General features: G+C 53.7%; 1 protein-coding gene across 1 annotated transcript; it reads left to right on the top strand.

The window, feature by feature from the left end:
• Window positions 1–3,574: 3,574 nt before the first annotated feature.
• On the top strand, window positions 3,575–24,431 carry PRX (periaxin; the record flags this gene model as incomplete). Its single annotated transcript, XM_080702944.1, has 7 exons — window positions 3,575–3,617; window positions 13,064–13,107; window positions 13,189–13,287; window positions 13,403–13,528; window positions 17,164–17,320; window positions 19,864–20,060; window positions 20,613–24,431. 7 exons carry the CDS (start codon window positions 3,575–3,577, stop codon window positions 24,429–24,431), a joined length of 4,485 nt encoding a protein of 1,494 aa, XP_080559070.1.
• Window positions 24,432–24,729: the final 298 nt, after the last annotated feature.

Consider the following 24,729-nt stretch of genomic DNA (forward strand, 5'->3'; position numbering starts at 1 on the left):
TTGCAGGTTTGAAGCCAGCCTCAGCAATTTAATGAGGTCCTCTGAAACCTAGGGAGACCCTGTTTCAAAATAAAAATTAAAATAGGGCTGGGGATGTAGCGCAGAAGTAGAATACCCCAGTACCAAAAAAACCCAACCAAAACACACACACACACACACACACAAAAAAAAAAAAAAAAAAAAAAAAAAAAACCCACAACTCTGGCAGGCCAGTAAAGGGAGTCTCCTCAACCTGATTAGGGGTCATTAAAAAAAAAGAAATAAAAGCCAGGTGTGCACCGAGTATAGTGGCACACACTTGTAATCCCAGCATTTGGGAGGCTGAGACAGGAGGATCCAGGTTCATGGCCAGCCTCAGCTACTTAGGCCCTTTACAACTCAGTGAGACTGTTTCAAAATAAAGAATAAAAAAATCAGGCTGGAGGTGTGGCTCTGAGGTAGAATGCCCCTGGGTTCCATCCCCAGTACTGAAAAAAGAAAGAAAGAAAGAAAGAAAGAAAGAAAGAAAGAAAGAAAGAAAGAAAGGGAAAAATAAAAATGTATAGCCAACATCAGTTTTCTTTTTTTTTTTTTGTTTTGTTTGGTGCTAGGTATTGAATCTAGGAGCATTCTATCTCTGAGCTATACTCTTTTTGATTTTTTTTTTTTCCTTCTGCGGGTCTGGGGATGGAACCCAGGGGCATTTGACCTCCAAGCTACATCCCCTTCCCTACTTTTTACTCTTTATTTTGAAACAGGGTCTCACTGAGTTGCAGAGGCTGTCCGGGAATTGCGATCCTCCAGTCTCAGCCTCCCAAATGCTGGGATTACGTGCGCCACCACGCCCGGCTCCCTTTTTTAATTTTGAAACAGGTTCTAAGTTGCTGAGGGTCTTGCTAAATTGCTGAGGTTGGCCTGGAACCTGTGATCCTCCTGTTTCAGCCTCTCAAATATTGGGATTATGGGTGTATACCTCCATACCCAGCTGCCGCTGCCACCACCTCCTCCTCCTCCTTCTCTCTTCCTCCTGGGTCTCGCCATATTGCCCAGGTTGGTCTGAAACTTCTGGGCTCAAGTGATCCTCCAGCCTCAACCCCCAAGTGCTGGGACTACAGGTGAATGCCGCCTTGCTGGCTTTAGCATCACATTTGATGGCAAAAAGCTGAAATCCTTTTTCTGTGGTTGAGAACAGCACGAACCTCTGTTCCTGGAAACACAGAGAGGACACAAACATCCAGCTCCCCTTTTCTGTTTAGCCCTGAGCAAAGTGAGGGGGGTTTCGTTCCCCTGTAGCCTGGCCTGGAGCTCAGACTACCTCCACCCTCAGGCAGGCTGTCTTCTCCTTAGTGCCCCGGGCTCTGCTCCTTGCTGAGCCTGACCTTTCTCCATTAGGCCCTCCCCTCTCCCCACAACACGCTCACTCAGGACCACCCATCGCTCAGTATCAGCTCCTAACTGGCCTTCAGGTTCAGTTAGGATAACTTCCTCCAGGAAGCCCACCCGGCCTCTCTGCCTGTGACTGCTCGGTCACAAATCTTGACATGCTGGGCTTGGCCCCAGGTAGGTCCCTCTGCCTGGAACCCCGTACCCTCACCTCGTCCTTGGCTTTCTCATCCTTGACCCTCCTGTTTGACTTCAGATGTCAGATCCTATAGGAATCCTTTCCTGAGTCTGACCCCAGGGGATGCCCGTCACTTGAGGTTACTGGTGACCAGCAAAGGACCTGCCACGGAACTCGAGCTCCTGAATGTTTATTGAATGAGTAGTAAACAAATTAGTGCTTTGCTTTTTATTTTTTATGTTTTTGGTGGTACTGGGGGTGGAACCCAGAGGCTTTCTACCTTTGGGCTCTACTCCCAGACCTATTTTATATTTTATTTGGAAACAGGGTTTCACTAAGTTGCTGAGAGCCTCACTAAGTAGCGGAGGCTGGCTTCGAACCTGTGCGATCCTCCTGTCTCAGCCTCCCAAGCACGGGGATTACAAGCGTGCGCCACCATACCCGACATTTTGTTTTTTAATTTTTTATTTTTCTTTGTGTGTGTGTGTGGTAGTGGGGATTGAACTCGGGGGTAGTCTGCCTCTGAACTATACCCTCAGCCCTTTGTTAGTATTTATTTATTTAATTTGTTTTATTATTTATTTATTTTTCGGTTCTGGGAATTGAACCCAGGGGCATTCTATCTCCGAGCTATACCCCCAGCCTGATTTTTTATTCTTTATTTTATTTTATTTTATTTTATTTTTTTTTTGTGGGTCTGGGGGTGGAACCCAGGGGCATTTGACCTCCGAGCTACACCCCCTGCCCTATTTTTTTATTCTTTATTTTGAAACCGGGTCTCACTGAGTTGCGGAGGGCCTCACTAAGTAGCTGAGGTTGTCCCCGAACCGCGATCCTCTGGTCTCAGCCTCCCGAATGCTGGGATTACAAGCGTGCGCCACCACGCCCGGCTTTTTATTCTTTATTTTGAGACAGGGTCTCACTAAGTTGTGGAGGGTCTCACTAAGTAGCCGAGGCTGGCCTCAAACCTCTGATCCTCCTATCTCAGCCTCTCAAGTACTGGGATTACAAACATGCGCCATCATGCCTGGCATTTATTTGTTTATTTATTTATTATGGTACTGGGGATAGAACCCAGAGGTATTCTACCTCTGAGCTACACCCCCAGACCTATTTTATTTTTTTAAATTTTGAAACAGGATCTCACCGGGCATAATGGCACACACTTGTAATACTGGTACTTGAGAGGCTGAGACAAAAGGATTGTAAGTTTCAGACCAGCCTCAGCCACTTAGTAAGACCCTGTTTTAAAAATAAAAAATAAAATTGGGCTGGGAGTGTAGCTCAAAGGTAGACTATCCCTGAGTTCAACCCTCAGTACCACAAAAGAAAAAGAGAAAGGAAGGAAGGAAGGAAGGAAGGAAGGAAAAGAAACAGGGTCTCCTTAAGTTGATGAGAGTCTCACTACCTTGCTGAGGCTGGTCTTGAACCCGTGATCCTGTCTCAGCCTCCTAAGTACTGGGAACACAGGCACACACCACCACGTCCATCTATACATGAGTATTTGAGTGGATCAATGGGAGTGAGCACCTGTGTAAGGAGGTGAGGGCCAGGGACTGGGGGGGGGGGTGGCAGCCCCAGCCAGCCGGCATCCGGGTCTTCCACCCCTCCCAGGGGGAGGGTGCTGGCTGGGTTCCGGCCACACCCCACCTCTGGTGGCTGCCAGGCCAGGAAGGCATTTCCCGCAGCTCAGCACATTCCTGCCTTCCCCAGTGGCTGAGAGTGGGCAGGGGGCATTTCAGAGAGGAGGGGGGAGGCCCCCACATTCTGGGATCCTGCCATCCTGACCCCATACCCTCAAGAATAGGCCCCAAGGCCTGCATGTAGGGTGGGGGCTGGTCCGCAGAGGGGCCAGCCAGTGTGAGGGGCCTGGTACCACCCAGGGCCTGGTGTCTGCGCCTGGCAGGACAATGGGGCAGAAGCTGCTGACGTGCACTTTGGGGGTAATCCCCCAGCCTCATCTGGGCCCAGCCCCAGGCCCAGGCTCAGAGAGCCATGAGCATCTGAGGCGGCAGCCGGGAGGGTGCAAGGGGCATGTGGGGATACCTGCGCTCCCTGTGCCGCCCTCCGGGGTCTGGTGAGTCAGGGAGGCTGGGGGCTGGGTGGGGAGTGCCTGGGGGCCTTGGTTTGGGAGTTGAACAGGTGTGGGTTTCAATGTGGGCAGCTGCCAGTGACCTGCTGTGTGGCTTTGGGCAAGTCACTGGACCTCTCTGTCTAAAATGGAGGGACAGAGAGTATAGCAGCAGGGGTCTTTGGGTTCAACAGATTGGGGTGGGGGTGGAGCTTAGCTCTACCACCTCCGCTCCTGTAGCTACAATTTGGGCCTAATTCGCCCACCTGGATTTGGAGGCAGAGCTTCGAGTGACCCAGCATTGTATTTAGCACAGGAAGCTGTCCCTCCCAAATAGCACCTTCCTTATAAAAGGGTTCTGCTCTGTCTGAACCCGGAAAAAGGGGTTCACAAGTTCCCTGAGAAGCCCCAGGGGTACTTTCTCCATGCCAGTCAGGTTTATGCTCTTAGTCTCTTAACTCATTGAATCTTTACAACAAGCCCATGAGGCGGGCACTCGTACTTAGCCCCACTTTCCAGATGAAGAAACCGAGGCCCAGAGCACGGCAGTGCCTGGCCTAAACCCACACAGCCAGGAGAGGCCAAGTTGGAATTTGAACCCAAACTGTCAGGTCAAGGTGGAGGAAGGAGTTTGTTGGGGGAACCCCAGGAGCCCTGGGGCCCTGTGTGGGCCAGGAAGCCAGGAAATGGTGGGGCAGGACACTGATCTCCAAGCGGGGGTGGTGACCTTCAAATCCCTGAAGCCAGGCTTGGAGGTGGAGGTCTCGCTGGGCAAGGGAGGGGCGGGCGCCTCGGGCCCCCACCCGCTTGCAGATGCCTGTAGCCGGGAGAAGGGGATGTTTGTTTCCCCACCACCCACCCTCTGGTGACATCACACCTCCGCAGCCAATGGCCAGGGTCTTCCCTCCTCCCCCTCCTCATTCCTTTTCCCCCTCAGCCTAGGGCTGGGGCTCCCGCAGACGGACGGACCCGGGAACTCTCAATGTGTCTGGAGGTCCAGCGGTAAGAGGTCAGCCGGCCAGTCTCCTCCTGGGCCAGGCTGAGGATCCGTGGGAATGAGAGCCAGAGTCCCGGGAGGGGGCCTGGGGCTTGGGAGGTAGGGTGATGCAGGAGTTAAAACCAAGGGCTTTGGAGCCAGACCCTGGGTTCAAATCCTAGCTTGTTCCTGTTTTGTTTTGTTTTCGTGGCACTGGGGACTGAACCCAGAGGCATTTTACCTCTAAGCTAAACCTCCAGCCCAATTATATTTTTTTATTTGGAAACAAGGTCTCACTAGGTTGCGGAGAACCTCACTAAGTAGTCGAGGCTGGCTTCAAACCTGCAGTCTTCCCGTCTCAGCCTCCCAAGTGCTGGGATCACAAGCGTGTGCCACCACGCCCGGCTAGCTCCCCCCTCTTCTGACTGTTCAACCTGGGGCAAGACACTGCTACTCTTGTGTCTCTGCTTGCCCAGCTCTAAAATGAGCTTGCAGAGGCCACCTTGCAGGGCTGACATGAGAGTCAATGACTTGCTGCTTATAAAGAGCCGGGGCAGGCTTTCTGGTCCTTGGAATAGGGTGCCTGTTGATGGGAAGCTGTTGCCTGAGATCACCCCAAGTTCTCCTTTGGTCTGGACACAGTGTAATCCCAGTGTCCCAGGAGGCTGCGGTGGGAGGATCCTGAGTTCGTGTGTGTGTGTGTGTGTGTGTGTGTGTGTGTGTGTGTGTGTGTCGCTGTGTGTGAGAGAGCCAGGCATGGTGGTACACACTTATAATCCCAGCATTTGAGAGGCTAAGACAGGAAGATTGCAGGTTTGTGACCAGCCTCAGCTACTTAGTGAGGCCCTCTGCAACTCAATGACACCATTTCAAAATAAAGAATAAAAAAATAGGGCTGGGGTGTAGCTCGGAGGTAGCTCCTTCCTGGGTTCTATCCCTAGTACTGCAAAAAAAAAAAAAAAAAAAAAAAGTGTGTGTGTGTGTGTGTGTGTGAGAGAGAGAGAGAGAGAGAGAGAGAGAGAGAGAGAGAGGGGTGGATGCTGGGATTGAACCCAGGATATTCTACCTCTGAGCTAAACCCCCTGCCCTATTTTATTTTTATTTTGAAACAGGGTCTCCCCAGGTTGATGAAAGTCTCACTACTTGTTGAGGCTGTCTTCACACCCGAGATCCTCCTGTCTCAGTGTCTCAAGTGCTGAGATTACAGGTGTGCACCACTATGCCCAGCTCAGAGCCACTTTTATTGGCTCCATTTTACAGATGTAGAAACTGAGGCCTCAGATGGGAAAGACCTTGCCCAGGTACCCTTACTGGGAAGCCCTGGAATCAGGGAATCAGAGACAGCTGAGGCTGCTGCCTTCACACCTCCCCAGGGGCCTGGATGAGCCAGGTCACCCCCTCTACCTCCACTGCCCAGGACATCAGGGAGGCCAAGGCTCTGAGTGGGCCAAATTCCCAAACGAAGTGGGTGTCAGTCCTGGGGAACGATGACTAAGAGCTTTGCGGGGGGGGGGGGGGCTCAAATGATAACCCCTCACTCTCAGCCATCTGAAGGGCATGTGTAGCATCTAAACTGTCCCTGTCCCCTAGAGGTATTAGGAGGATTTAAGAGACAGAGTAAGATGGGAACTTGGCAGGCGTGGCGGTGCACACCTGTAATCCAGTACTGAGGAGGCTGGACAGGACTGCAGGTTCAAAGCCAGCCTCAGCAGCTTAGCGAGACCCTGTTTACAACTAAAAAATAAAAAGGGCTGGGGGTGTAGCTTGGAGGTATAATGTCCCTGGGTTCAGTCTCCAGTACCACAAAAGAAAAAGAAACAACAACTCTGAGAATTCTGGAAGCTCAGGTATGAGCCAGGGCAGCGCCTTAGTAACTGCTCAAGAAATGGGCGTGGTGGCGCACGCTTGTCATCCCCGTGCTTGGGAGGCGGAGACAGGAGGATCGCGCAAGTTCGAAGCCAGCCGCGCTGGCTTAAGAGACCCTGTTTCCAAATAAAAATATAAAATAGGTCTGGGAGTGTAGCCTGGAAGTAGAAGGGTTTCCAGGAACCCCAGTACCACCAAAAAAAAAAAAAAAGAAAAAAAAAAGAAAGAAAGAAAGAAAGAAAGAAATGGGCTGAGCCGGGCGTGGTGGCGCACACTTGTAATCCCTGTGCTTGGGAGGCTGAGACAGGGGGATCACACAGGTTCAAAGCCAGCCTCGGCTACTTAGGCCCTCCATAATTTAGTGAGACCGTTTCAAAATAAAGAATAAAAAATAGGGCTGGGGGTGTAGCTTGGAAGTAGAATGCCCCTGGGTTCCATCCTCAGTACTGCAAAAAAGAGAAGGGAAAAAAAGGAAAAAAAGAAAAAAGAGAGAAAGAAATGGGCTGTTGGCATCTGCAGGGCTCTGTCTGGCCTTGGTTCACCAGGGACCCCATTAGATCTTCCCCTGACACAAGTCAGAGCCTGCGGAGCCTCCCCCTCGCCCTTCCCCCACCTGGTGGGATGGATAGGCAGAACTGGGAACACGGAGTGCCTGGGGTGGGGTGGCTTTCCTTCCGAAGCTGCCCCCACCCCTCCCCAGGAGCTAGCTGAGTGTGTCCCTCAGGAAGGGCACAGCGAGGCTAAATATAACCTGGGCCGGGCGGCTGTCCCGGGCAGGGAGGAAGATGAAGAGCGCTCTCTTGTCCTTGCCCTGCCTGGGCTTCCTGTGCCAGGCTCTGGGTGTGACCCTCACTGCCCGGCCTGGTGCAGGGAGCACGTGGCCCTGAAGACCCCCCAAGTTATGCCAGGCCCATCTTACCCCGCTCTAGTCGGGGCCGTGCCAGGGCCCTGGGGCTGACTGTGACCTCTCTCTCTCTCTCTCTCTCTCTCTCTCTCTCTCTCTCTCTCTCTTTGGTGCTAGGGGTTGAACTCAAGGATGTTCTACCTCTGAGCTACACCCTCAACCATATTTTATTTTATATTTTTGTATGGGCTTTGGAGATTAAACCCAGGGGCATTCTACCTCTAAGCTATTCCCCTAGTCCTATTTTATTTATATGAAAACAGGGTCTTTGCTAACTAACTGAGGCTGGCTTCGAACCTGGGATCCTCCTGTCTCAGCCTCTGAAGCACTGGGATTACAGGCGTGCACCACCATGCCAGGCAATACCCTGTCTCTTAACTCTCCTTCACACATCAAATAAAATGGGGTTCCAGCCAGGTGTGGTGGCATGCGCTCCTAATCCCAGTACTGGAAGGCTGAGATAGGAGGTGGGCAGGCCCAAGGCCAGCCTCAGCTACTTAGTGAGACCCTCCCCAATTTAGTGAAACTTGTTTCAAAATAAAGGTTTTTGGTACGGAGAGGTGGAACCCAGGAGTATTCTACCTCTGAGCGACACCCCCAGCCCTATTTTTTAAAATTCTTTTTGTTTTGAAACAGGGCCTCACTGAGTTGCAAAGAGCCTCACTAAGTAGTAGCTGAGGCTGTTCTCGAACTAAGATCCTCCTGTCTCAGCCTCTCAAATGCTGGAATTATAAGCGTGCGCCACCACGCCAGGCAAGAATCTTACTTTGAAATTCTTGGGAATGTAGCTCAGAGGTAGAATGCCCCTGGGTTCAATCCCCAGTACTGCAAAATAAATAAATACATAAAATAAAATGGGGTTCTATGAGGCCAACTTGGCCAAGCCTGGCACCAGCCAGGTCCCTCGGCAAATGCTTTTACAACACTCTCCAGCCCAACCCAGCTCCTGCCCCTGCTGCTTTGTAGTTTGGGCCTCTCCGCTGCAGGTCAAGGCTATAGCTCTGCCTCTCCCTGGCTGTGTGACTCTTGACTGGCCACTTCCCCTTTCTGAGCCTTGGTTTCCACTGCTTGTAGCAGCCTCCACAGCTAGAGTGCTTTTGAGGCCCCTGGGTGTAACACAAGGTTACAGTATTCATAGAAAACACCCAGGCAGCCGGGTGTGGTGGCGCACACTTGTAATCAAATGCTTGTAAGCATCTGAGAGGCTGAGACAGGAGGCTTATGGTTCATGGACAGCCTCAGCTACTTAGTGAGGCCCTTTGCAACTAAGTGAGACCCTGTTTCAAAGTAAAGAATCAAAAATAGGGCTGGAGGTGCGGCATGGAGGTAGAATGCCCCTGGGTTCCATCCCCAGTACCGCCAAAAAAAAAAAAAAAAAGTAAAAAGAAAACACAGGAGCCAGCCTGGGAGAGCTCTGCACCCTGCTCTGTGGGCTTGGGGCTCCGATGGAGGATGGGGATGGACATAGAAACCAGGGCCCATAGGAGATCCAAAGAAGAGCCCTTAACACTGGGGGGAATCCGACGGGAAGCGGTTACAACAGGATGTTGAGGGGTCCTCATGTCCTCCATCCTGATCTGTGCTGGGCTATGAAAGGCCATTGTGCAGCTGCCATGGGTGGGCAGGGGTGGAATGCGGGGCCCAGCACATGGGCCATTGTGTGAGAGAATGTGCCGCGTGAGGCCTGACCTTTCCCGCTGCAGTAGCTGTTGGCGGGTTGGCATGCCAGGTGGGGGCCTTGAGGACGGGCCCAGAGTCGGGGCAGGGGAGACAATATCCATCTCCATTGCCCCAGAAGAGCCTGGCAGGAGGCTGCATGCGAACCCTGCTTCTGCTTCCTTCTCCCTGTGAACTGGGCACATTCTCTTGGCCTCTGAGGGGACAAGGTTTTCAGAGGTGAGGTAGAAGGCAAAGGTCTAAGGAGAAGGACAGACAAATAAAAAGCATTAGTAACTGAGCAGAGTGGCACACACCTATAATCCCAGAGACGCTGGACAGGAGAATCGTGAGTTTGAGGCCAGCCTGGACAATTTAGCCAGACCCTGTCTCAAAATAAATCGGAAAGGGCTGGGGGCTGGGTGAGAAGGATCGCAGGTTTGCGACCAGCTTCAGCTACTTTGTGAGGCACTCTACAGCTTAGTGAGACCCTGGTTCAAAATAAAAATAAAAAAATAACAGCCAGGCATGGTGGCACACACCTGTAATCCCAGGACTTGGGAGGCTGAGACAGGAGGATTGTAGGTTCAAGCACAGCCTTAGCAAGCATCGAAACACTCATCTAGTGAGACCCTATTTCAAAATAAAAATAAAAAATAGTGATGGAGGAGTAGCTTGGAGATAGAATGCCCCTGAGTTCAATCCCCCATACCAAGAAAAAAGAAAAGCCAGGTGTGGCACCTATTTATAATCCCAATACTTGTGAGGCTGAGACAGGAGGATTGCAGGTTCGTGGCCAGCCTCAGCTACTTAGTGAGGCCCTCTGCAACTTAGTGAGACCCTGTTTCAAAATAAAGAATAAAAAATAGGGCAGGGGGTGTAGCTCAGAGGTAGAATATTCCTGGGTTCCATCCCCAGACCGACACACAAAAAAAATTTTTTTAAAATAGGTCTAAGGTGTAGCTCAAGAGGTAGAATACCTCTGAGTTCAATTCTTAGTACTGCAAAAAAATAAAAAAATATATAAACAAATATAAAATAAAGCAATAAAACAGGGCTGGGGGTATAGTTCAGAGGTAGAATGCCTCTGGGTTCAATCTCCAGTACCAAAATAAATAAATAAATAAATAACTGAAAAATTGTAAAACAAAAACAAAAAAATAAAAAATAGGGTTGCCAAGCGTGGTGACACATGCTTGTAATCCCAGTATTCAGGAGGCTGAGATAGGAGGATCACGGTTCTCGGACAGCCTCAGCTACTTAGGCCCTCCACAACTCAGAGACTTTGTTTCAAAAAATAAAAAATAAGCCGGGCGTGGTGGCGCACGCTTGTAATCCCCGCGCTTGGGAGGCAGAAACAGGAGGATCGCGCAGGTTCGAAGCCAGCCGCGCGCGCTGGCTTAGGAGACCCTGTTTCCAAATAAAAATGTACAAATAGGTCTGGGAGTGTAGCCCGGAGGTAGAAGGGCTTCCAGGAACCCCAGTGCCACAAAAAATAATAATAATAATAAAAAGATAAATAAATAAAAAATAGGGCAGGGGGTGTAGCTCGGAGGTACAATGCCCCTGGGTTCCATCCCCAGACCCACCAAAAAAAACAAAAAAAAAAAAAAAAAAAAAACAGGGTTGAAGGGAGCCAGGCATGGTGGCTCACACTTGTAATCCCAGCATTTGGGAGGCTAAAACAAGGAGGATTGCAGTTTGCGGATAGCCTCAGCTACTTAATAATGCCCTCCACATCGTAGTGAGACCCTGTTTCAAAATAAAGAAAAAATAGGGCTGAGGGTGTAGCTTGGAGGTAGAATGCTCTTGGGTTTCATCCCTAGTACTGCAAAAAAAAAAAAAAAAAATAGGGCTGCAGGTATCTTCAGATGAAGGTAGAATACACCTGGGCTTAACCTCCAGTACCAAAAATAAATAAATAATAAATAAAGGTAAAGAACAGGGTTGGGGATGTAACTCAGAAGGAGAATGCCCTGGATTCGAGGGCTGGGGTAAAACACCCGTGTGTTCAACCTCTAGTACAGGGAAGATGGGGGGGGGGCAACAACCATTAATTAATTAATTATTTTTGTGGGTCTGGGGATGGAACCCAGGGGCTTTCTAAGTCCGAGCTACACCCCCAGCCTTACTTTTTTATTCTTTATTTTGAAACACGGTCTCACTGAGTTGCAAAGGGCCTCATTAAGTAGTAGGTGAGGCTGTCTGGGAAACTGTGATCCTCCTGTCTCAGCCTCCCGGATGCTGGGATGACAAGCGTGCGTCACCATACCCGGCTGGCTAACCACTAATATTTATTTATTTATTTATTTATTTATTTATTTATTTTGGTGGTACTGGAGGTGGAACCCAGAGGCTTTCTACCTCTGAGCTATACTCCCAGACCTATTTTGTACTTTATTTGGAAACAGGGTCTCACTAAGTGGCTGAGAGCCTCACTAAGTAGCTGAGGCTGGCTTTGAACCTGTGCGATCCTCCTGTCTCAGCCTCCCAAGCGTGGGGATTACAAGCGTGCGCCACCACACCCGGCTGCCCAACCATTAATTTTTATTGGCCATGTGAGAGACTGGGGATTTCAGACAAGTTCAAGCCCGGGCTCGGCCCTCCATGACCCAGGCAGTGACTTCCCTGGCCCAGGCCTAATGGGTCCAATAGTGACACTGAGCTCCCACAAAGCTGTTCCAGGTCCTTGGGCTATGAGGCCAGTGGGGCGCTTGCACACAGTGGGGCCGCAGGGCGTTCTTGGTAATAATAACAAGTAGGTAAGCCCAAGGCTCCCCCGTGTGCCTGGCACGCTACACCCATGAAGGCATTCACTGCTCAGAAGAGCCCCGTGAGGTGGGTGAATGCTCTTCTTATACTTTTTTCCACGGGTGTATGGTACTGAAAATGGAACCTGGCGGGGGGGGGGTGTTAACTTCCATATCACACTCCCAGCCCTATCTTTTATTTTGGGTACTGGGGACTGAGCTCAGGGGCATTCTATCTCTGAGTTATACCTCTAGCCCTATTTTATATTTTGAAACAGAGTCTCCTGAGGTTGATGAGAGTCTCACTACTTGCTGTGGCTGTCCTGGAACCTTTGAGCCTCCTGTCTTAGCCTCCCAAGTGCTGGGATTACAAGGGTGCTGAACCACACCCTGCTCTTATTTATTTATTTATTTACTTATTTATTTATTGTACTGGGGTTCCTGGAAGCCCTTCTACCTCCGGGCTATACTTCCAGACCTATTTTATACTTTTTTTTTTTTTCACCCCCGAAACAGGGTCTCTTAAACCAGCGCGGCTGGCTTCGAACCTGTGCGATCCTCCTGTCTCCGCCTCCCAAGTGCTGGGATTACAAATGCGCGCCACCACACGCCCGGCTCTTATCTTTTATTTTGAGACAGGGTCTCTTTAAGTTTCTGAGGAGCTCACTAAGTTGCAGAGGCTGGCCTGGAACTTGTGATCCTCTTGTCTCAGTCTCCCAAGTACTAGGATAACAGAGGCGTGCCACCTTGCCCAGCTTTTTCTCCCCACTTTATAAGGAAACTGAAGCCCAGGGAGGGGCCTTTTCCGCTGGGAATATGTAGGAACAGCTATCATTAATTTATAGCGAATTCAGGTGAGGTGGTTAGCACCAGGGCTCTGCTGTTGGACAGGCCTGGGAGTCAGTTTGGGCTTTACTGTTTTTCTTGTCCAGCTGTGTCATCTGGGATAAAGATCTTTTTTTTTTTTTTTTTTTTTTTTTTTTGCGGGTTTGGAGATGGAACCCAGGGGCATTCTACCTCCGAGCTAGACCCTCTGCCCTATTTTTTATTCTTTATTTTGAAACCAGGTCTCACTGAGTTGTGGAGGGCCTCACTAAGTAGCTGAGGCTGGCCGCGAACCGTGATCCTCAGGTCTCAGCCTCCCGAATGCCGGGATGACAAGCGTGCGCCACCACGCCCGGTGGATAAAGGTCTTTTAAACCTCAGTTTCCCCACCTGCACTGTGGAGACAGGGCATTGACAGAGTGTGTGGGCCACTCAGGAAGCAGATCCATAATACTGTATACATTATTCTTCTTAGCGCCCCGGACCCAGGAGGCCCAAGTTGCTGCAGGTGATCCTCAGGTGAGCACTGACTGTTGCCACGAGCCCTCCCACCCCTTCCTGGCCTCCCTGGAGCCTCATGCCCGGGTCTCTCTCCAGCAGGCAGCAAGACCCCAGCGGAAGGGCGGGAGCCCCGCAGATAGCTGTGTGCCACCTCGGCCCGGGCACCTGCTAGGAGGGAGTACCTGTGCCCAGGCAGAGGTGAGGGGACAGCTGGGATGGGGGCACTTTTCTCCTTCTGATATGCACCTTGACTGCCCCTGGAGGCCCAGCCTCGACCCCTCATCCCCTCCTGGCCTCTGTCCCCATCTCCCAGGCTCAGAGGCAGCTGCTCCATGCAGAACTGAAACAGGTGCTGCAGCAGAAGGGGGAGAGGAAGCAGGAGCCCAGGGCGCAGGTGACTCCCAGCGGTGCCATGGAAGCCAGGAGCCGGAGCACAGAGGTGAGCACCCACAGGCCCCGCTAGAGGGGGGCAAGAAAACGCATGCTGGTTTCTTTGTGCCTCAGTCTCATCTGTAAAATGGAAATGGTAAATGTGAGAGGGGGAAGAGTTAACACATTCAAAATAGTTAGCATAGCCGGGCGTGGTGGCGCACGCTTGTAATCCCCGCGCTTGGGAGGCAGAGTCAGGGGGATCGCGCAGGTTCGAAGCCAGCTTCGCGCTCTGGCTTAGGAGACCCTGTTTCCAAATAAAAATGTAAAAATAGGTCTGGGAGTGTAGCCCGGAGGTAGAAGGGTTCCCAGGAACCCCAGTACCACCAAAAAAAAAAAAAAAAAAAAAAACCTTAAAAAAAAAGTGGCTGGGCGTGGTGGTGCACGCTTGTAATCCCTGTGCTTGGGAGGCTGAGACAGGAAGATCATGCAGGTTCGAAGCCAGCCTCAGCTACTTAGTGAGGCTCTCAGCAACTTAAGTGAGACCCTGTTTCCAAATAAAATATAAAATGGGTCTGGGAGTATAGCCTGGAAGTAGAAAGCCTCTGGGTTCCACCTCCAGTACCACAAAAAAAAGAAAAGAAAAAAAATAGCATAGGCCCTGGCCCAGAGGAAGTTTCAAAGGAGCTAATTAATTGGTTCATGAAGAATGAAATAAACAATAAATCAAAGAAGTCGGGCATGGTGGCACATACCTGTAATGCCAGTGGGAGGCCGAGACAGGAGGATCACAGGTTCGCGACCAGCCTCATGAACCTGCGATCCTCCTGTCTCAGCCTCACAACTTAGTGAGATCTTCAACAACCTAGCAGAGAGAGCCTGTCTCAAAATAAAACATTAAGCCACTTGTAGTGGCACACGCTCTTAATCCAGTATCTGGAAGGCTGAGACAGGGGGATTGCAGGTTTGCCTGACACCTCAGGTACTCAGTGAGGTCCTCTGCAACTTAGTGAGACCCTGTTTCAAAATAAAGAATAAAAGCTGGGCGTGGTGGCACATGCCTGTAATCCCCCTGCTTGGGCAGCTGAGACAGGAAGATCGCGCAGGTTGGAAGCCAGCCTCGCTGGCTTAAGAGACCCTGTTTCCAAATTAAAAAAAATATAAAAAATAGGTCTGGGAAGCCAGGCGTGGTGGCGCACGCTTTGAGACTGGAGGATCGCAGTTTGCGGACAACCTCAGCTACTTAGTGAGGCACTCCGTAACTTAGTGAGACCCTGTTTCAAAATAAAGAATAAAAAATAGGGCAGTGGGTATAGCTCAGAGGTTGAATGCCCCTGAGGTTCGATCCCCAGACACACACACACACACACACACACACACACACACACACACACACACACGGGTCTGGGAGTATAGCCCGGAGGCAGAAGGGTTTCATCCCCAGTACCACCAAAGAAATAAAATAAAATGAAGAATAAAAAATTGGGCTGGGGATGTAGCTCAGAGGTAGAATACACCTGGACTTAATTCCCAGTACCAAAGAAAGAGAGAGATGGAAAGAAAGGAAAAGAAAAGGCAGTATACTAGGGCTTAGAACATGGGCTTGGACCCCGGGCTTCAGCTGCGTGGCCCTGGGCAGTGACTTCACCTCTAGCAGCTTCCACTTCTCCATTAGTGAAATGTGGGTGAAGCGGGGCACTTCTCGTCCCATCTCTGAGGAGTTCAGGGACTCAGCCTTCAGCTGTTGCCACCGTCTGGCGCTGGGGAAGCCTCCTTGAATGGTAGCAGCTGTAGCTGTCACAGAGAATGGGCATTGGCACTGGCTGCACCCTACTGTGTGCCGGGCACAGGCTGGGTCTGCTTTTACAGGAGCCGAACCACAAGATGGCCTATGGCTTCTGGGGTCACAGGCCTAAGGTCAAGGCCCAGCTGCTTCGCTTGCTATTGGGCACGTCACTTCACTTTCTGGGCCATAGTGTCCTCTGTGACTGCCCAAGGCTTTGAGGAAGATGACGAGAAACCCCAGGGTGGCAGGGATGGTCATGCTGATCCCAGAAATTCGCCATATTCTTTTTTTTATATATATATATATATACTGGGGAAGGACCCTAGGGGTATTCCACCTCCAGGCTACACCGTCAGACCTATTTTTATGTTTTATTTGGAAAGAGGGTCTCACTAAGTTGCTGAGAGCCTAAGTAGGTGAGGCTGGCTTCGAACCTGTGCGATCCTCCTGTCTCAGCCTCCCAAATACTAGGATTACAAGCATGCACCGTCACACCTGGCTCTATTTTTTATTCTTTATTTTGAAACAGGGTCTCACTGAGTTGCAGAGGGCCTCACTAAGTAGCTGAAGCTGTCCGTGAACCGCGATTCTCCTGTCTCCGCCTCTTAAATGCTGGGATTACAAGCGTGCGCCGCCATGCCGGGCTTGCCACAATTCTTTTTATTCCTCCCAGCATTGCCCCGCTAGCCCCCTGGTCCCTGGGGCCACTGCACTGGGGCATCTGATCAGGCCTTCTTCCCCCTCTCCAAGCCTTGAGCTCAACTGCAGCCCTCCTTCAGTGCCCTGTCCTGTCCCTCTGATCCCTGCAGCTCACAATCAGACACTCCTAGTATACCCTTACTACCCAATACTACAGCAGAGAAACTGAAACGGAGAAACTGTACAGCAGAGAAACCAGAGAGGGAAAGGTGCTCCCCCAGAGAGACACAGTTGACTGAATTCCTAGACAGAACTCGGGTTTCTCACTTCCTCTGGGGGAAGCCTCTGTGAATCCGGCAGTGTGCTCCTGGGTCGGGGCCAACCCGCATCATTTACACTAAATACCAGGCATGCCACGCCGCTGGCTGGTCCGCCCTTCCTTGCCCACGCTCCCCGCCCCCACTGGATTCCCTTTCGGGTGGGCGTTATGCAGGTCTTGGGGTTACCGAGTCCACAATAGAGCACAGTCACACACGGTCAAGCCTGCAGGGGCAAGTCCCACTGCCCATTCCCCCATCCCACATATCTTAAGGGTGGGGCCTTTCCCTAGGAATCCCATCTTCAAACTTACCCCTTGCCCTGCTGTTACTAAGGCTCTACCCATCTCTCAGTCCCGCTCTTAGAATATGGCCCTGCGTGGTGGCAGGCACACGCTTGTAATCCCAGTACTTGGGAGGCTGAGGCAGGGGGATACAGGTTACTTAAGGCCAGCCTCGGTTACTTAAGGAGGCCCCCTGCAACTTAGTGAGACTGTTTCGAAATAAAAAATAAAAAATAGTGCCGAGGGTGTAGTTCGGAGGCATAATGCCCCTGGATTCAATTCCCAGTACAAAAAAAAAAAAAAAAGAATATGGGTCTCTGCCCCACCCCGCCCCAGAGAGACCCCTCATGACTTGGGCCATAACCCTCTAATGTCTGGCACTTTACCCCTCCTTTGGTGCTCTGGGACCGCTCCACACTCCCCTCTCCCCATGGCGCCCCCCCCCCCGTGGCCTGGCCCCGCCCCAGCTCGCGCCAACCCCGCCCCTCCGGACCGCAGCCCAGGGGGCTCGGAGCTGGGAACCGCCTGAGCCCCCGCCGGCGCGTTTAGAGGCGAGGTGCGGGGGAATGGCCAGGATGTCCTGCCTGGGCCTCGCCGCGGAGCGGGGCTGCTTCTAAGCGCGATGGCGATCTCTGGAAGAGGTCTCGCGCCCAAGGCGATCCCTGGCCGCCCTTCGCAGGAGCTGAGGCGAGCGGAGTTGGTGGAGATCATCGTGGAGACCGAGGCACAGACCGGGGTCAGCGGCATCAACGTGGCGGGCGGTGGCAAGGAGGGGATCTTCGTCCGCGAGCTGCGCGAGGACTCACCAGCCGCCAGGAGCCTCAGCCTGCAGGAAGGTGGGCGTGGCCGGTCGGTGGGCGTGGCCGGCTCGGGGGCGGGGTTAGGAATCTGCCGGGTGGGAATTTGGGGGGTTGTAGGCGTGGCTGAGGCCCGGAGACGGCGTTAAGGGCCTGGGGCGGGTCTCTATTTGTTGGCCTTGCGATGCGGGAGCTGGGGCTGGAGGTTCAGTCTCACAGTTTGAATTCCAGGCTCCTATTTACTAGCTTGTGATCTTTCTGTGCCTCAATTTTCTTATCTTTAAAATGGGAATAACTAAGCCGGGCGTGGTGGCGCACGCTTGTAATCTCCGCGCTTGGGAGGCTGAGACAGGAGGATCGCATGGGTTCGAAGCCAGCCTCAGCTACTTAGTGAGGCTTTCAGTAACTTACTGAGACCCTGTTTCCAAATAAAATATAAAAAAGGTCTGGGAGGCCGGGCATGGTGGCGCATGCTTGTAATCCCCGCGCTTGGGAGGCAAAAACAGGAGGATCGCGCAGGTTCGAAGCCAGCCGCACGCGCTAGTTTAGGAGACTCTGTTTCCAAATAAAAATGTAAAAAAATAGGCCTGGGAGTATAGCCCGGAGGTAGAACGCCTCTGGGTTCCACCCCCAGTACCACCAAAAAAGAAAAAAAAAAAAAAAAAAAGGGAATAACTAGCCAGGCGTGGTGGCCCACGCCTGTAATCCCAGTATATAGGAGCCTGAGACAGAAAAATTTTAGGTGTAAGGCCAGTCTCAGCAATTTAGAACCTCAGCAATTTAGTGAGACTCTGTTTTAAAAATAAAAAACAAAGCCAGGTGTGGTGGCACACACTTGTAAGCCCAGAATTTGGGAGGCTGAGACAAGATTCGCAAACAGCCTCAGCTACTTAGTGAGGACCTTTGCAACTCAATGAGACCCTATTTCAAAATAAAGAATAAAAAGTAGGGCTGGGGATTTCTCTTGGAGGTAGAATGCCCCTGGGTTCCATCCCCAGTACCGCAAAAAATAAAATAAAATAATAAATTAAAAATTAAAATAAAAACATAAGAAGTGTTGGATGTAACTCAGGTGGAATGCTCTTGGATTCAACCCTCCCCACCAAAAAAAAAAAAAAAAACCCAAATTAATAATGAGAATAATTAGTACTGACTTCATGGGGCTATTATGCAGATTACATGAGTCAGCATTTGAAAACACTGAGCAGGCAACTAAGCAGACATAGTAAACACTGTAAGCACTAGTTAATGTTTGTTTCTCGGGGCAGGAGAAAAGGGGTGGAGTTAGCAATTTGTAGAGGGTGGGGAGAGGACCTTAGTAAGTGAGGGATGTTTGCCTGAAGGGTGTGATGCCACAGGCCTGTAATTGGTCTGGGAGGCCAAAGACAGGAGGATCACAAGTTCAAGGCCAGCCTCAGTAATTTGGAGAGCCTCTCAGCAGCTTAACAAGACCCCGTTTCAAAGTAAAGCCAGGTGTGGTGGCACACGCTTGTAATCATCGTACTTTGGAGGCTGAGACAGGTTTGCAGGCTTATAGCCAGCCTTAGCAATTTAGTGAGGCCCTCCACAACTCAGTGAGAACCTGTTTGAAAATGAGAAATAAAACAGGCTGTGTAAGTTAAAGGTAGGATATCCCTAGGTTTGGTCCCCAGGATCACAAAGAAAATTAAATAAATTAAAACAACAGAGCCAGGCATGGTGGTGCACGCTTATAACTCCAGTACTTGGGAGGTTGAGACAGGAGGATGGCAGGTTCAAAGTCAGCCTTAACTTCGTGAAGCTCTCAGCAACTTGGGGAGACCCTTTTTCCAAATAAAAAATAGGGCTGGCTGGGTGTGATGGTGCACACTTGTAATCCTAGTACTTGGGAGACTGAGACAGGAGGATCACAGATTTGTGGCCAGCCTCAGCTACCTAGTGAGACTCTTTCAAAACAAAAAATAGGTAGTGACGTGGTGGCGCATGCTTGTAATCCCAGCATCTGTGAGGCTGAGACAGGAGGATAGCGGTTCCCAGACAGTCTCAACTACTTAGGCCCTTTGCAACTCAGTGAGACCCTGTTTCAAAATAAAGAATAAAGGCTGGGCGTGGTGGCGCACGCTTATTACGTAATCCCTGCGCTTGGGAGGCTGAGACAGGAGGATCGCACGGGTTCAAAGCCAGCCTCAGCTACTTAGTGAGACCCTGTTTCCAAATAAAATATAAAAAAGGTCTGGGAGTATAGCGCGGAGGTAGAAAGCCTCTGGGTTCCACCCCCAGTACCACCAAAAAAATAAATAAAATAAATAAAGAATAAAAAACGGAATAAATAGGTGGTTTGGAGGCTTGTGATTCTGTTCTCAGCAAAGGAAACAAAGTCAGTATCTGAATTGTGAGGATAGAGTGAAAAGCCCACGAGCGAGGCGGAGCTAAAGCCGTGGGCGGGGCTTCGGGTACAAGTCTGGTCTCCAGCCCTCCCGCGGGGTGGGCGGGGCCAGACTTGGGGGCGGGGCCTCGCCTCGCTGGCTCCAGGGAAGTGGGCGGAGCCAGGCCCGGAGGAACGGGAGATGCCCACGCCCTGCCCGTTTTCACCTCGCCTGCAGGGGATCAGCTGCTGAGCGCCCGCGTGTTTTTCGAGAACTTCAAGTACGAGGACGCACTACGCCTGCTGCAATGCGCCGAACCTTACAAGGTCTCCTTCTGCCTGAAGCGCACTGTGCCCACCGGGGACCTGGCGCTGCGGCCCGGGACCGTGGCTGGCTACGAGATGAAGGGCCCGCGGGCCAAGGTGGCCAAGCTGGTACGCGTGCTTAGCCCAGCCCCGGCCCAGGACTGCCCCAGCGACCCCGTCTCCGCGCCGTGAGCCCCACGCCCCGCCACCGTGGGCCAGCCCCGGCCCTCTGTCTTGTCATTAACCCAACGCTAATCCTACCCTATATTCTCCACCCTCGGGAGCGGGATCCACCTGCCCCGGACCAGGGCAGTCACTTCTTTGAGAGGTATCTCCACCGTGAGCTCGAGGCTCACTAGGGGTGCGTGGGACTAGGAAGGCCTGCAGGCTCCCTCCCCTCCCTGGGCCTTAGCTTCCCAGAGTCTCTACAAGGAGGGTGTTTGGGCCGTTCCTGGATTCGGTCCCAGTTCCTCCACTACCATTGACTTACTGCGATATTCTAAATGAATGTCTTTGCTTTCCTTGGGGTGAAGCGACAGGCAGGAAGCGGGGATGGTGTTGGGGGGGGACAGGTTACTCTACCCAACGGTCTCCAGCCTGGCACCGTACCAGGTGGGGCTCTTCCTGTGCCCCCCGCCTCCCACTGTCCCACCGCCTCCTGCCTCTCTCCTCTCTCCCCAGAACATCCAGAGTCTGTCCCCTGTGAAGAAGAAGAAGATCTTGGTGGTGCCTGGGGCCCTGGGGGCCCCTGCAGACCTGGCCCCCGTTGACGTCGAGTTCTCCTTTCCCAAGTTCTCCCGTCTGCGCCGGGGCCTCAAAGCTGAGGCCGTCAAGGGTCCTGTCCCAGCTGCCCCTGCCCGCCGACGCCTCCAGCTGCCTCGGCTGCGGGTACGGGAAGTGGCTGAAGAGGCCCAGGTAGCCCGGCTGGCTGCTGCCGCTCCTCCCCCGAGGAAGACCAAGGCGGAGGCCGAGGCCGAGGCGGCAGCGGGAGCTCGTTTCGTGGCCCCCCAGGTGGAGCTGGTTGGGCCCCGGCTGCCGGGTGTGGAGGTGGGCGTCCCTCAGGTCTCAGCCCCTGCAGCAGAGGCAGCCGCAGGCTTTGCTCTCCATCTGCCAACCCTTGGGCTGGGCGCCCCGGCTGCACCCGCGGTGGAGCCTCCAGCCATGGGGATCCAGGTCCCCCAAGTGGAGCTGCCCACCCTGCCCTCACTACCCACTCTGCCCACCCTCCCTTGCCTGGAGACCCGGGAAGGGGCTGTCGCAGTGACGGTGCCCACCCTGGATGTAGCAGCACCTACCGTGGGGGTGGACCTGGCCTTGCCGGGCAAGGAGGTGGAGGTCCGGGGAGAGGCCCCCGAGGTGGCCCTCAAGATGCCCCGCCTCAGTTTCCCCCGCTTTGGGGCTCGAGGGAAGGATGTCGCTGAGGCCAAGGTGACCAAGGGCAGCCCAGAAGCCAGGGCAAAGGGGCCCAGACTTCGCATGCCCACTTTTGGGCTTTCTCTCCTGGAGCCCCGGCCCTCTGCCCCTGAGGCTGAGAGCAAGCTGAAGCTGCCCACCATCAAGGTGCCTTCCTTCGGGATCGGAGTGGCCGGGCCTGAGATCAAGGTGCCCAAAGGGCCAGAAGTCAAGCTCTCCAAAGTGCCCGCGGCAGCCCTGCCGGACGTGCAACTTCCAGAAGTGCAGCTCCCCAAAGTGCCAGAGGTGAAGCTCCCGAAGGTGCCTGAGATGGCCGTGCCCGATGTGCACCTCCCAGAGGTGCAGCTCCCGAAAGTTTCAGAGGTGAAGCTCCCAAAGGTGCCTGAGATGGCCGTGCCCGACGTGCACCTCCCAGAGGTGCAGCTCCCAAAGGTTCCAGAGATGAAGCTCCCGAAGATGCCAGAAATGGCCGTGCCTGACGTCCACCTGCCAGAGGTGCAGCTCCCCAAGGTTCCAGAGATGAAGCTCCCCGAGATGAAGCTCCCGAAGGTGCCCGAGATGTCCGTGCCCGACATGCGCCTCCCGGAGGTGCAGCTCCCCAGGGTTTCAGAGATAAAGCTCCCAAAGATGCCAGAGATGGTCGTGCCCGACGTCCACCTGCCAGAGGTACAGCTCCCGAAAGTTCCGGAGATGAAGCTCCCAAAGGTGCCCGAGATGGCCGTGCCCGATGTGCGCCTCCCGGAGGTGCAGCTCCCCAAGGTTTCAGAGATGAAGCTCCCAAAGATGCCCGAGATGGCCGTGCCCGAGGTGCGCCTCCCGGAGGTGCAGCTACCTAAAGTGTCAGAGATGAAAGTCCCCGATGTGAAACTCCCCGAAATGAAGCTCCCTGAGATGAGACTCCCAAAGGTGCCTGAGATGGCCGTGCCTGACGTGCACCTCCCAGAGGTCCAGCTGCCAAAAGTGGCGGAGATTAGGCTGCCAGAAATGCAAGTGCCCAAGGTCCCGGATGTACATCTTCCCACGGCGCCAGAGATGAAGCTGCCCAAGGCTCCAGAGGTGCAGCTAAAAGTTGCGGGGGCAGAGCAGGCCGACGGGACGGAATTTGGCTTCAAGATGCCCAAGATGACCATGCCCAAGTTGGGGAGAGTGGGGTCCCCGTCACGAGGCAAGCCAGGGGAGGCAGGTGCGGAGGTCTCAGGAAAGCTAATGACACTTCCCTGTCTGCAGCCTGAGGTGGGCGGTGAGGCTCCTGCAGGCGTTCCCTCTCTCACTCTGCCCTCTGTGGAGCTACACCTGCCAGGTGTCCGGGGCCTGGAGGGACAGGTGCAAGCGGCTGAAGCTGGCAAGCCAGAGCAGCCAGAGGGTGCGAGGGTGACGGCAGGCGTCGAGGAAGTGGGCTTCCGAGTGCCCTCTGTCGAGATTATCTCTCCTCAGCTGCCCACAGAGGGAGCCAAGGAAGGGCGGCTCGAGGTGATGGAGGTGAAAGCCAAGCCCTCTTCCAAGTTCTACCTGCCCAAGTTTGGACTCTCGGGGTCAAAGGCGGCCAAGGCAGAGGCAGAGGGGGCTGGGCGAGCTGCCAAGCCGAAGGTGTCCAAGTTTGCCATCTCACTCCCCAAGGCTCGGGCAGGGACCGAGGCTGAGGCCAGAGAGCCCGGAGAGGGAGGCCTGCTGCCTGCCCTCGATCTGTCCATCCCACAGCTCAGCCTGGACGCCCACCTGCCCTCAGGCAAGGTGGAGGCGGTGGGGGCCGACGTCAAGCTCAAAGGGCCCAGGTTTGCTCTGCCCAAGTTTGGGGTCAGAAGCCGGGACACGGAGGCGGGAGAACTAGTACCAGGGGCTGAGTTGGAAGCAAAGGGCTGGGGCTGGGATGGGAAGGTAAAAATGCCGAAACTGAAGATGCCCTCTTTTGGGCTGACCCGGGGAAAGGATGCAGAGGTCCAGGGTGGACGCATCAGTCCTGGGGAAAAGCTAGAATCCATAGCGGGGCAACTCAAGATCCCTGAGGTGGAGCTGGTCACGCTGGGGGCCCAAGAGGAAGGGAGGACCGAGGGGGGCGTTGCTGTCAGTGAGGGGCAGCCATCAGGCCCTCAGGTGTCCCCAGCCAGACAGGTGGCCATTGAGGGCCCAGAGGGGGTACTGAGAATACCTCCGCTGGGCATCTCCCTGCCCCAAGTGGAACTCGCCAGCTTTGGGGAGGCGGGACCCCCAGGGCAACAGGCAGCAAGTGCGGCCCCTCCAACAGAGGGTGCAGCAGGTTACAGGGTCCAGGTGCCTCAGGTGAGCCTGTCTCTACCGGGAGCCCAGGTGGCAGGGGGTGAGCTGTTAGTGGGTGAAGGTGTCTTCAAGATGCCCACCGTGTCCATGCCCCAGCTTGAGCTGGACGTGGGGCTGGGCCACGAGGCCCAGGCAGGTGAGGTGGCCGCGGGTGAGGCAGGGCTGAGGCTGAAGTTGCCCACTCTGGGGGCCGGAGCTGGGGGAGAGGGGTCCAAGGTGCAGCCCCCGGGGACTGAACGCTCCTTCCACCTCTCGCTGCCAGATGTGGAGCTGTCGCCGCCCACAGTGGGCAGTCATGTGGAGTACCAGGTGGCAGAGGGGGAGGGCGAGGCTGCACACAAGCTCAAGGTGCGCCTGCCCCGGTTTGGCCTGGTGAGGGCCAAAGAGGGGATGGAGGAGGGTGAGAAGACCAAGAGCCCGAAACTGAGGCTGCCCCGGGTGGGCTTCAGCCAGAGCGAGTCGGTCCCTGGAGAAGGCTCCCCCAGCCCAGAGGAGGAGGAGGAGGAAGAGGGCGGTAGGGAAGGGGCCTCTGGTCGCCGGGGCCGGGTCAGGGTCCGTTTGCCCCGCGTGGGCCTGGCAGCCCCTTCCAAGGCCTCTAGAGGGCTGGAGAGTGAGGCAGCCTCCAAGTCTCCTGTTGGGGAGAAATCACCCAAGTTTCGCTTCCCCAGGGTGTCCCTAAGCCCGAAGGCACGGAGCGGGAGTGGGGACCGGGAAGAGGGTGGGTTCCGGGTCCGGCTGCCCAGCGTGGGGTTTTCTGAGACCGGGGCTCCAGGCCCCACAAGGATGGAGGGGCCCCAGGCTGCTTCAGTCTGAAGCCCTGGGCAGATGGAGAGTCCCCTGTTGTCCCCCGCCCCCCCCCCCCGTTTTATGTTTATGTGTGAGGTAACTAGCACTAACCCTCAGGGGGCCAGGAGGTGGTGACTGACCCGGGCAGGGGTGGGAAGCCTGTGCCTGGCTCATCGGCAGGAGGCATGTATCATTTCAAGCCATGTGAATAAAATAATCCAGAGGTAGCTATGTGTCTGGTTTCCTCTGTGTGTGCGTGTCACAGAGCGGGGGGTGGGGTGGGGGAGGTACAGACAAAGGAGTCCCCAAAGAGGAGGTTCTAGGG

The sequence above is a fragment of the Muscardinus avellanarius genome (assembly GCF_963383645.1).
Source record: "Muscardinus avellanarius genome assembly, chromosome: 10".
Classification (NCBI taxonomy): Eukaryota; Metazoa; Chordata; class Mammalia; order Rodentia; family Gliridae; genus Muscardinus; species Muscardinus avellanarius.